Source organism: Pan troglodytes, chromosome 13 (genome assembly GCF_028858775.2).
Source record: "Pan troglodytes isolate AG18354 chromosome 13, NHGRI_mPanTro3-v2.0_pri, whole genome shotgun sequence".
NCBI classification, from domain to species: domain Eukaryota; kingdom Metazoa; phylum Chordata; class Mammalia; order Primates; family Hominidae; genus Pan; species Pan troglodytes.
In genome coordinates, this window is record NC_072411.2 from 37,172,156 (window position 1) to 37,184,702 (window position 12,547).

General features: G+C 37.8%; 1 protein-coding gene across 16 annotated transcripts in view; it reads left to right on the top strand.

Annotated features, from left to right (window-relative positions):
* The window catches only part of RAB3GAP1 (RAB3 GTPase activating protein catalytic subunit 1), a 198,652-nt gene that overhangs the window by 111,402 nt on the left and 74,703 nt on the right, over positions 1–12,547 (top strand). For all 16 annotated transcript variants that reach the window (XR_008546775.2, XR_010150072.1, XR_008546776.2 and 13 more), the window contains one exon: positions 9,837–9,974. Coding sequence is in view for 9 of the 16 variants with exons in the window: in XM_054679795.2 (XP_054535770.1) it covers positions 9,837–9,974 (138 nt within the window). In the remaining 7 variants the exon portion in view is untranslated. The remainder of the gene's footprint in view (positions 1–9,836; positions 9,975–12,547) is intronic.

The following is a 12,547-nucleotide window of genomic DNA, read 5'->3' on the forward strand; positions in this document are numbered from 1 at the left end:
CAAAAAGCTTCCCCTAGTGTAGTTACACAGAGTGCACTTAATTCCTGTTGCAACAAATTGTGACCACATGTGTGAAATGTTGTCTTCCCTGGGAAGCTTGTTAGAGGCACAGCAGTGGGAGTTATCAGTAGGGGCTGGTCAAGTAGGCATCCTTTGCTTAAGCATAGGGTTAACCATACCAAAATCTAGACTCCCATAAAGAAAGTAGGTGTTCAACATAAACCATATTATTTGCACAAACTGTTTAGGCATAGTGAGTCATTTTTATCAGTTCTGGGAATGGTGGGAACCTTCTCAAAATCCAGGTTCTCAGGTGCCAGCCAAGGGCCAACTTTCAAGCAGGCCTTTCTAAGAATGGCAGTCTCAGACCTGCAATATTAACTCTTTTCTGCACACTTGATATTTTTGGTCATTTTAATTTTTGCCTTTCTGAAGGGTAGGAGGTAGGATCTTGTGGTTTTACATTTTCCTGAAGCATATACAGATTTTTATATATTTATTGCCCATTTGTCTATCTTCTTGGTGAAAAGCCTGTTCAAGGCCTTTGCCTATTTTTTTCTTAAAGCAGTTGTCTTTTTTTTTCTTATTACTTTATAGGAATTCTTCATATATTCTGGATATGAGTCCTTAGATACTTGTATTGCAAATATTTTGTTGCTTATCTATTCACTTACTTCTTCTTCTTTTTTTTTTTTTTTTTTTTTGAGACAGTCTCACTCTGTCATCCAGGCTGGAGTGCAGTGGTGTGGTCTCGGCTCACTGCAGCCTGAGTCTTCCGGGTTCAAGCGATTCTCCTGCCTCAGCCTCCTGAGTAGCTGGGACTACAGGAGTGTGCCACCATACCTGGCTAATTTTTTGTATTTTTAGTAGAGATGGGGTTTCACTATGTTGGCCAGGCTGGTCTCGAACTCCTTACCTCGTGATCTGCCTGTCTGGGCCTCCCAAAGTGCTGGGATTACAGGTGTGAGCCACCGCACCTGGTCTGTTCACTTTCTTAATGATGCCTTGGGTTGAAGAGGTGTTCTTAATTTTAATACAGTCTCATCTATCCTTGTTTTTCTTATGTGGTTAGTGCTTTTTGTGTTCTGCTTAAGAACTCTTTACCAAGTACTGAAGATATTTTCTTTTCTTTTGGAAGCTTTATTGTTTTACCTATATCATTTGTTTGTGACCCACCTCAAATTAATTGTTTGGTAAGAGGAACAGGTTAAGATTCTCTTTTCTCTATAGGGAGATTGAATTGTTCCACCACCACTGTTGAAAAGATCTGCCTTTTCCCATTGAGTGGCAGTGATATCTTTGATGTAAATCAAGCAACTGTATGTGTTTTGGTCTATTTCTGGACTATTTATTCTGTTCCATTGGTCTCTGTCGTGTGCCAATAATGTACTGTCATCATTATTGTAGCTTTATAATAAGTCTATCTGGTAGTGTAAATCTTCTAACTTTGTTACTCTTCAACATTATCTTAGCTATTCTAGGGCCTTTGCATTGTTATATCAATTTGAGAATCAGCTTGTTAATTTTTATAAACAAACACATATTCAAAATCTTGCTGGGATTTTAATTCAGATTGCATTGAATTTGTAGATCAATTTATGGAGAATTGACATCTTAATATTGAGTCCATTAAATATCTTCAATTTTATTTAAAGTTTCTGTTCATTTATCTCATTAGTGTTTTAGTTTTCAATGTAGAGGTCTTACATATCTTTCATTAGATATATTTCCAAGGTATTTGTAATTTCTTAAATGGTTTTATAAATGGTATTTTAAAAGTTCATTTTCCAATTTTTTTCCCTTGATAGATATAAACAGTTGATTTTTATATATTGACCTTGGATATAACAATCTTGCTACATTGACTTATTAGTAGTTTAGAGATTATTTGGAGTTTTCTACATACACAATCATGTCGTCTTTTAGTAAAGATGATTTGAATTCTGATTTTGCAATCTTTATGCTTTTGAATTACTTTTCTTATCTTATTGCAGTGGCTAGGACCTCCAGTACAGTGTTGAATACTGGACATTATTCTCTTGTTCCCAACCTCAGAAAGAAAGCATATGATAGTCATTGAAGGCACCTGATACAGATATCACTTATCATATTAAGGAAGTTCCATTCCTAGTTTGCTTAGAGTTTTGTTGTTGTTTTTTTTAATCATGAACAGGTATTGCATTTTATCAAATGTTTTCCTGTATATTAAGGTAATCCTATTTTATTCTCCCTTATTCCATTAATGTGGTTAATTGCATTGACTGATTTTTGAGTATTAAAACATCCTTACATTCCTGATATATATCCCACTTGGGCTTTCCCTTTTTATACAGCTGGATTTTATTTTATTTTTTTTTAGGATTTTTATATTCATATGTCAGAGGTATTGACCTTTATTATGTTGTCCTTGTCAGGGAAGTGTCCCCTCTTTTTCTCTTCTCTGGACAAATTTGTATAAATAAGATTTTATTTCTTCTTCAAATGTTGAACATATTCACCAGTGAAACCACTCAGAATCTGAAGTTTTGTTTGTAGAAATATTTTCAAATATAGACTTACTTTTAAATTAGATTTCTTTAATAGATAAAAAACTATTCTTATTTTTTATTTCTTGTATCAACTTTGGCAAATAGTGTTTTTCAAGTAATTTTTTATTTTTCTAAATTTTATATTTACTGGCATAAATTATTTCATAGTATTCTTTTGTAATCTTTTAATGATTATAGAATCTATAATGATATTGCAGTTTTAATTTTTAAAATTGGCATTTGGTATATTATCTCTTTTGTTCCTGATCTATAAGAGGGTTTTATTAATTTTATGAATCTTTCCCCTGAAAAAACAACTTTGGGTTTTGTTGATTTTTCTCTGTTGATTTTGTTTTCTATTTCATTGATTTCTTCTATTATTTCTTTGCTTCTACTTTCCTTAGAACTAATCTGCTATTTTTCTAACTTGTTTTATTAGCAGCATAGGTAGTTGATATTCAACCTTTCTTCTGTAACATGCTACTTTTTTTTCTTTTTTTTTTTTGAGACGGAGCCTTGCTCTGTCCCCCAGGCTGGAGTGCAGTGGCGCAATCTCGGCTCACTGCAAGCTCTGCTTCCCAGGTTCATGCCATTGTCCTGCCTCAGCCTCCTGAGTAGCTGGGACTACAGGTGCCCACCACCACGCCTGGCTAATTTTTTGTATTTTTAGTAGAGACGGGGTTTCACCATGTTAGCCAGGATGGTCTCGATCTCCTGACCTCGTGATCCGCCCGCCTCGGCCTCCCAAAGTGCTGGGATTACAGGCATGAGCCACCGTGTCCGGCCCTAACATGTTACATTTTAAGCAGTCTCCTTCATTTGGGACTCAGATGTCATAATTCCTGAATATGTTCTCTTAACTCTTGCCTCTTCACTGTTTGTTCATACATTTTATCTTTTTGCATAGTGACACAGGAATTTTCTTGGCCACTTTGCCCGCTGGGGCCCTCTGTGGCTGGCGATGCTTCTGCCCAGGCCTCACTCAGCCCTGGGCCTGCCGCAGGAGGTGCTCTGTCCACCAGGCTTGTGCACCAGCTTAGCTCTCAGCTGGGCTGAGCATGCCCTAACTCAAGCGTGCCCTAACCCACCTGTGTTACAGCTTGTACCCACATTCAGTGGGTCCCGAGTTCTTGTCCCACATCCAAGAAGAATGAATTTACGTTGACAATCAAAGGGTAAGGAAGGTGGAGAAGAATTTTATTGAGTGACAGAAACAGCTCTCAGCCAAAAGGGGCTGCGAGGGTGGTCTCCCACCTGAAGTCGGGTGGTTTCTCTCTAAGTATGGCTGGGTCCAGAGCTTTTATGGGCTCAGAATGGGGAGTGCTTGCTGATTGGTTTGCGAGTACGCAAAATGGGCTAAAACAAAGGCACCACTCAAAGGGGGGCATGACAATGTATAAAACCAAGTAGGGAAGGATAGGTGTATGTAAATACGTGAAGGGTGAGGATTACTCAGAGGAAAGCATGCCAAGTAGGAAGAGAGTTTCTCAATCCAGTCTGTGGATTTACCCAGAACTTGTACCATGGTTTTCAGGCTTTAAACTATCTTTGTTTGAAGGTCAGATTTCACTGAGGACCTGCCTCTTATCTGCCTAGGCATTTGACTTTTTGCTGCCACTGTCAGTAGCATTATGGGAGAATCTTTTGACAAATTTTTGTTTATTCCATTTGCCATTTGTGTTTTGTGTTTCCTTGTTTTGGGGGATTTATCACACTTTCATTTCCAAGTCCTAAAAATGATTCTTTTCTTGTAAAGAAAAATGGTTCTTGTGTTGTAAATGCAGTATTCTCTCTTGCCTCTGAACTTTCCAGTTTCCTCTTACGGAGTCTTAATTTGCCATTGCACACAAGATGGTTGTACTGACAAATTACTGTTGATGAAATAAAGTTATTATCCTGAACTTTCTTTTAGAAAATGTGCTATTGTAGAGTAACAGTGGTTTATTTGCCATTTGCTGAGTCAATACTAACAGAGTTTTGCTTAATATTTTTAGTATTTATTCTTTAAAATTTGTTTATTGGTACATAATATTTGTACATTTTTATGGGGTACATATGCTATTTTGTTACATGCATAGAAAGCATAATGATCAAGTCAGGGTGTTTGGGGTATCAATCGCCTTGATAGGTGATTGATAAATCTGTCACTTATTTATCATTTTTATGAGTTAGGAACATTTCAAATTTTTTCTCCTAAGTTATTTTGCAACACACAATACATTGTTGTTAACCATAGTTACCCTACTTTACTATTGAACATTAGAACTTATTCCTTCTATCTGTTTGTATCCATTAGCTAACCTCTCTTCATACCACCCCTCACCAACACACACACACATACACACACACACACACACACTTCTTAACCTCTAGTAATTATTCTAATTTTATGTAGTTTTTATTTCGTTTGCTTTAAGCCTACCAAACCTATAAGGAGTCACAGCATGATAGTTAGGAATACTGTCAGTGGAGTTAGATTGCCTGAGTTCAAATTCCATTTCTACCATTTAGCATATGTATGGATTGGGGTCATTATTTAATCTTTCTTTGCCTTAGTTTTTTCAACTATAAGTTCATAGTACTTCTTAACATCATTTAAATGAAATAGTACCTGATGAGTGATTAACATAATGTCTAATTCAAAATAAACACTTAATTTTTAGCTATTATTCTTCTGAGAACATTTTCTTATATAAGTGGCTATTATTGCCCATCAAGATGCAAGGATTACTTAGTTTTTGCAACTAGTCTTTATATTCTGAAATGGGTTGATGAATTATAATATTTGTACAAGGAGTTGTGTGCTTTCTGTTCTAGCCCTCAACTTGGATTTTGTGTGGTATATGATAATATGCTTTAATAGTCATGAATTTTAATAAAGTACCAGGTATAGTGAAATAAATAATAATTTGAAACATGGATTCTGTTAACTTTATTATCCATGCTTATATTCTTTATTTACCAGGTATAATTTACTAGCTTTGGTTTTTGTTTTGTTTTTGATAGCCCATATGCTATTTGCTTTATTATACCTTTTTAAAAGTAAGTCAGAGTTTAGGTTTCTCATGATTAAATTTTAGTATTAGAACAGAATCTTCTAATGCTAGAAACCAAGTGTATAAGTGCATATTTGTTCTTTTTTTTTTTTTTTTTTTTTGAGACAAGGTCTTGCTCTGTCACCCAGGCTGGAGTGCAGTGGTGCGATCATGATCTTGTCTCACTGCAACTTCTGCCTGCTGAGTTCAAGTGATTCTTGTGCCTCAGCCTCCTGAGTAGCTGGGATTACAGGTGCCCGCCACTAAGCCTGACTAATTTTTGTATTTTTAATAGAAATGGGATTTCATCATTTTGGTCAGGCTGGTCTTGAACTCCTGACCTCAAGTGATCTGCTCGCCTAGGCCTCCCAAACTGCTGGGATTACAGGCTTGAGCCACCGCCCCTGACTCCAAATGAATATTTGTTCTAATCTTGCTATGGCGAATGCAGTTGGTATTGAGGTCTTGTATAGACCTGGGTTTTAGGATGTAGCAGAACTGGATTAATATCCTGCATCACCATTTATTAACAGCATTGCTAATACAAGCTATGTTTCCTTTCTGAGCCTTGTTTTTCTCATCTTAAAAAACAGTAATAGATTAATTTGCACATTCTAGAATTTTATGCAAATGGAATAACATTTTTTGTGTGCATTCTTTCAGCATAATTATCTTGAGATTCACACGTATTGTATGTATCAATAGTTCATACACATTTTTAGGTTTAGTCGTATTCCCTTGCATGGATATACAACAGTTTGTTTATCCATTCACTCTTGATAAACATTCCAAAAATAATGAGCATAAGGAAATTTCTGAGGTGATGAATACATTCAGTATCTTGATTGTGTGATTATTTCAAGGGGGTATAAACACACACACACACACACACACACACGAAAATTTATCAAATGTGCCTTTAAATTATTGTATGTTGATTCTACTTCTAAAAAGTTGTTTAGGGCTGGGTGAGGTCGCTCACGTCTGTAATCCTAGCACTCTGAGAGGCCGAGGCAGGTGGATCACCTGAGGTCAGGAGTCCAAGACGAGCCTGGCCACCATGACGAAACCCTGTCTGTACTAAAAATACAAAAATTAGCTGGGCATGGTGGTGCATGTCTGTAGCCCCAGCAACTGGGGAGGCTGAGGCATGAGAATTGCTTGAACCCAGGAGGTGAAGGTTACAGTGAGCTGAGATCGCGCCACTGCACTTCAGCCTGGATGACAGAGTGAGACTCTGTCTCAAAAAAAAAAAAAAAAAAAAAATCTTTTAACAAAGGAAAAACGAAAGTTTCTATCTTGTTCTAACACTTCTGCAGTTTTAAAACCCTACTTCCTCATCTGTTTAATAAATAAATAAATACTGAATTCTTAAAAAGCAATAATAGTTTGTATTACTCTAGTTTGTTCAGGATTAAGTCACATATCATATTCGAAAACACTTGGCATGTAAGTGTTCAGCAAAAGTTAATTTTTTTGTATCCTTTCTCCTTCCAGATTTTAATTAATAGTAGTCCCCTCCCCCCCCCCCCTTTTTTTTGACTTGGGGTCTCGCTCTGTTGCCCAGGCTGAAGTGCAGTGACTCAATCATAGCTCACTGCAGCCTCAATCTCCCAGGCTCAAGTGGTCCTCCCACCTCAGCTTCCTGAGTAGCTAGAATTATAGGCGCCCACGACCATGCCCAGCTACTTATTTAATTTTTTGTAGAGACAGGGTCTTGCTTTGTTGCCCAGATTGGAGTCCCTATTTTTAATAAGCTAATTGTACATTTGTTTTCTTGGTTTGACTGGGTTAATAAACAGTCTGAAAAAGTTATTTTGGAAGCTCAGGCTTCTTCTTTCCTGAAACAAAAATAATACTTTTTAAATTTAGTGCTTTATTTTTCTTCAAAAGGCTCTGCTCCCTCTCTCATTTCAGATGCTTGAATTTTCACATTTGAATTTATAGTCTAAATCTGGACTGACTTACTCTTCTTTCAGTGTGCATCTTATGTATTTAGAAATTAATTTTTATATTTTGCCTTTAGGTAAATCTAGGCAAAATTTTAGTCCATTTTACTTTCTTATTTTAAGGTTAATTTTATTTGAATTATGATCATTATAAGTATACTTATATGAAATGGTTGGAATTCAAAATGATCCCAGTTGAAACCAATGTAATTTCAAGCTTTAGAAGTTGGCTCAAAATGTGCCATTAATCAGTTGCCTCTTCACTGAAAAATAATGACTTTATATAGTTGCTTCATAAGAATTCAAACATACTTCTGTGTTCCATTTATGTAGACTTAGGTCACAACATAAAATACATGGCTAGAAAAAGTTTGAAGACTTTACCCCAATATACTAGAGCCAGGGCTAGAAGAAAATGTCCTTACCCAGTGGATTGGAACCAAGCTAGTAATTCTTTTTTTTTTTTTTTTTTTTTGGTGACGGGATTCTCACTGTTACCGAGGCCTGAGTGCAGTGGCGTGATCTTGGCTTACTGCAACCTCTGCCTTCTGGGTTCAAGCGATTCTCCTGCCTCAGACTCCTGAGTAGCTGAGATTACAGGTGTACACCATGCTTGGCTAATTTTTGTATCTTTTTTTTTTTTTTTTTTTAAGTAGAGATGGGGTTTCGCCATGTTGGCCAGGCTGGGCTCGAACTCCTGACCTCAAATGATCCGTCCACCTCGGCCTCCCAAAGTGCTGGGATTACAGGCTTGAGCCATCACGCCCAGCCTCAAGCTAGTAATTCTTAAAGTCAGCATTAAACTGATGTCCTAGATTCTGTTTGCTGCTTGGTAGTTTTGCGACTTGGTGATCCTGGGCAAGGCGCTTTATCTCTGCACCTCATTTTCATCACTTGCAAAATTCCCTTACCCCTCTCAGTGATCCCATGGGTCCACGAATATAAGAATGCTTTGGGCATATTCAGAAACAGTATATGTGAAAATGTATGGCCCACATGCAACTTGCTGCTTATTCTCCTCTTTATCATGTTCTCCATTTATAAGTGGCTCAAATTTCCAAGTGGGAGAGATAGTCAGTGTCCTCTCAGTATCTATTTCCTTCCTTCCCATCCTGTGATTTCAGGGCTGTAGGCCAATGAAATGTAGCCCCTTCTTAATAGAAAGAATGAAGGCCTCTGCTCTTGAGTATACTCCTTCATGAGAGATTGAATATAATTTGTGAACTTGACTGAAATATTTTGAGAAGGATACTGACCCTTAGTCAAAGAGAAAGTATGAAGCCTATAATATAACCTAAGTATTTTATCTTTAATTGCTAGTATCTATCGAGCATGGGCCAGGATCTGTTCTTCACAACAGTGAGTCACAATGAGGGTTGAGTGATTGCCCAAGGTCACAAAGCTGGGATTCAAGCACATAGCATATAGTTTCTGGAGCCCAAGCTCTTAAACGTTATACAATACTACGTTACAGGTTGTTATTCAACCCTAAATCTCAGTGTGAGATTCTTGCTTGGTACTTGCAGGATAATTAAAAGTGATGCATGTTCATTGTAGAGAAAAAATAAAAACTCATAGTTCTATAACCAGAGATGATCATTGTTAGAGCAATTTTTTTTTGGAGACAGAGTCTCGCTCTGTTGCCCAGGCTGGAGTGCAGTGGCTCGATCTCGGCTTGCAGCAAGCTCCACCTCCTGGGTTCACGCCATTCTCTTGCCTCAGCCTCCTGAGTAGCTGGGACTACAGGCGCCCACCACCATGCCTGGCTAATTTTGTTTTTGTATTTTTAGTAGAGACAGGGTTTCACTGTGTTAGCCAGGATGGTCTCGATCTCCTGACCTCATGATCCACCCGCCTTGGCTTCCCAAAGTGCTGGGATTATAGGCATGAGCCACCGTGCCTGGCCCTGTTAGAGCAATTATTTCTATATCAAACCATTTCTATTACTTATAATTAAAATTTTGTTGTAGCTAGTGATGACATATATAATAATATCATTAGGACTTCATTTCTTTATCACTAATAGGCAGGAAAATGTTGCTCAGTGGACCCAAATTCCTCTGTCTTTTACTATCAATCCTTGTCAAAGGAAACATGGTAATCTTATCTGTGAGGGGGAGGAGGCCTGAAAGTGGTATTTATTTTTCTTAATTTGTTACCTTTTTTATGTAAGTTCTAAAAAACTTACGCATTTCTCTGAATTTTTAAAAATACTCATCTTGTGACTGCTATAGCTGAAATGACTGTTGTCTTTATTCTATTTTTATGGTACTTCTTTTTCTAAAAAGGGCTGTTTATGAGCCTTGTCCTTTTGTGCTTCACAGGAACCAGCACCTATGACAGAAGATCTGCTAGAAGAGCAGTCTGAAGTTTTAGCTAAATTAGGTACATCGGCAGAAGGGGCTCACCTCCGAGCACGCATGCAGAGTGCCTGTCTGCTCTCAGATATGGAGTCTTTTAAGGTGGGTCACACTTGCAGAGCTCTGGGGTCTATTTTGAGCTATTCTGGGATGAAACTGTGAAAATCACTCCGTAAAGTGGTATAAAGGCCTGAATGTCTTTTTGTTAAGTGTTTGGATTTCATTAGTAGTTCAACACTCTGCCACCATCCCCCCAGAGGACATAGTCAAACTTGTTTCTTAAGTTTTAAAAAAAGCAAAGATCTAGTATTATTAATAGTTGAAAGTTGAGAATAGAATCATTTCTATATGTCAATTGGAGTGGTTTGTTTGTGTTCAGCCAATTTAACGGAAGACTTTTAGGAAACTTAGGATTTAACATGGGTCACTTCACTCAACGAACTTTTGAGCGCCTATTGTGTACCTTGCACTGTGACTAGATGAGTTAAGAAATACAGTGTTTACCCTCAGTTACAGTTGATTGAGGTTGTGGGAGGAGATATGTAAGGAATTGTCATGAGTTCTCTTATGGAGGCAGGGTCAAAAAGACTGACTCTGCTGAGTAGGTCATGAAAGGTTTCTCAGAAGAGTCACTATTTCAGATGAGTAGGCATTTGCTATCTGAAGAATATTTTAGGGTTAGATACAGGTCTGTATTTCGAACATACAGGATTCAGGGAATGGTGACATTTGGCTTATTAGCTTAAAAACTAGTAATGAGGAAAGGACTTTTATTTTTGAAAGCAAAGGCAAGTCCACGTATATTTTAAAACCCCAAGTGGGTAGCCCCATGGGCTACAGGGCTTCCTTTCCTACTGCTGATACTCTGAACTATCCCCAGGCCCAGACTTCCCTCTTTATTTAACCTGTGGTGGCCTCCACCTTGCCAATCCATATCCCCTACTCAGTCCTGCTTCTGTACTGTTTAGGCCAGTGTGAGTTTGATTTTTCTCTGAAACACCTGTGTATTATTTTTAAACATAAACACTCCACAAACACCTATGCCACTTTCATCCTTTTTTGCTAGCAGATTTAAGTGACAATAAAAGGGAGCCTTTTGTTTCCTGCTTATTTTACCCATCTTTTCTAAATGAAAAACATCTTTAGTGAACCTCTTAAGAGCTATATGTTTTCCTTGGAGACTAAAATGATACAGAAAATCTGCAAGTTCTATACTGCCATGTGACAAGAAACGGAGGAGTTGCTTTAAAACAAATAGTTGGTACAGTGGATAAAGAGAAGCCAGTTGGCTCTTGGGGCACATGTCAAACCAAAAGGTAGAGAAGGGAATTGGCTTAAGGTGTGTGTGCACAGCAGGAAATACCAGCCTCCGCAGCAGTAATTTTCCATCTGACCTCTAGCTGCCTTCAGAGTCATCTTTCCCTGTCCTGCTGCAGTGTCTTTGCAGAGGCATGCACGGGAGGACATTCCAAATAGGAACTACAAAAGTTTTTCCCCATGGAAACATACTACTCCTTCTTGGTAAAGTTCTATATAGTTCCTCTAACACTGCACTTCAGCAAAACTGTGATTCATTAGACTATTTTGGGCTAACCTGGGTACCTGCAAATCTTACATGACATTGTTTTAACCAGAAAATAGACAGTAATTTAAATAGTCAACTTACATATACACCCATATGTAGAAATCAGATAATACATTTAAGGAAATATGTAGTTATTCTAAAATAGATATGGTTGCCTTTACTTTTTGTATAGGGATGAGTTAGGGGCTCTTGAGAGTCCCCAGAGCATTGGAAGCATACTAATATGTGCCTGGGCACCTACACCTACACCTCAGAGTTCCAGAAGGAGAGGGTGGATTCTGGAGCATGCCCTTGTGGTACATACCTTTAACAGTAAAGAGAAGATAAGCTCAAGTGAACCTTGGCCTTCTCTTGGTAGCTATGTTCAGCCTAGTATAGTAAGGACAACCAGAAAGAAGAATTTTGGTATGAAATGCCTTTCTTCAATATAATCTATAGTGTATGAGTGAATATTATTTTCTTTTGAAGTTTATGCTCTTTACTCTGGGCCTCTGGTTTCCTACGATGTTTTCATGTGGGTATGATGTTGACTGATTAAGATCTAGATCTTTGTACATGAATCCTGAGTCACCCAGTATCATGAAATAATCTTGACCCACTGCTTTTGCCATGGACCGTATCATAACCCTTTTACATTTGTGTTGTTGACAGTCAGTGAAGGATCTTCTAGGGGATATGCCCTTAGGGGTATAACCTAAGATGGTAGGGATGGTCATGCTGGTAGCCCTTGAGCCCAGTGAGGAGAAACTGGTAGTTTTACTCTTCACATTTAAGACAGAACATTCTCATCATGGTAGTTTTCATGCCCATCCTTAGGACTCTACTAGTACATCACTGGAACACTTGTAGAAAGACCTCTGTGCCTTACCACAAACACTGGGAAGCCTCGTCTTTTTTTCCAAGCTTGAAGTTAGAATCACTGAAAGGTTTTTGGCATACATCATCATTAATTCTATAGAACTATCCACTGAGTAAAACTTTAATCAGTTTGGTTCCAGAAGCCTGAAAAACAGTAGTTTGAATTCCAACTCGTTAACAGCACAAAACCAATTAATTTGATGGTAATTTGTTATATAAAGTACAAGAATTT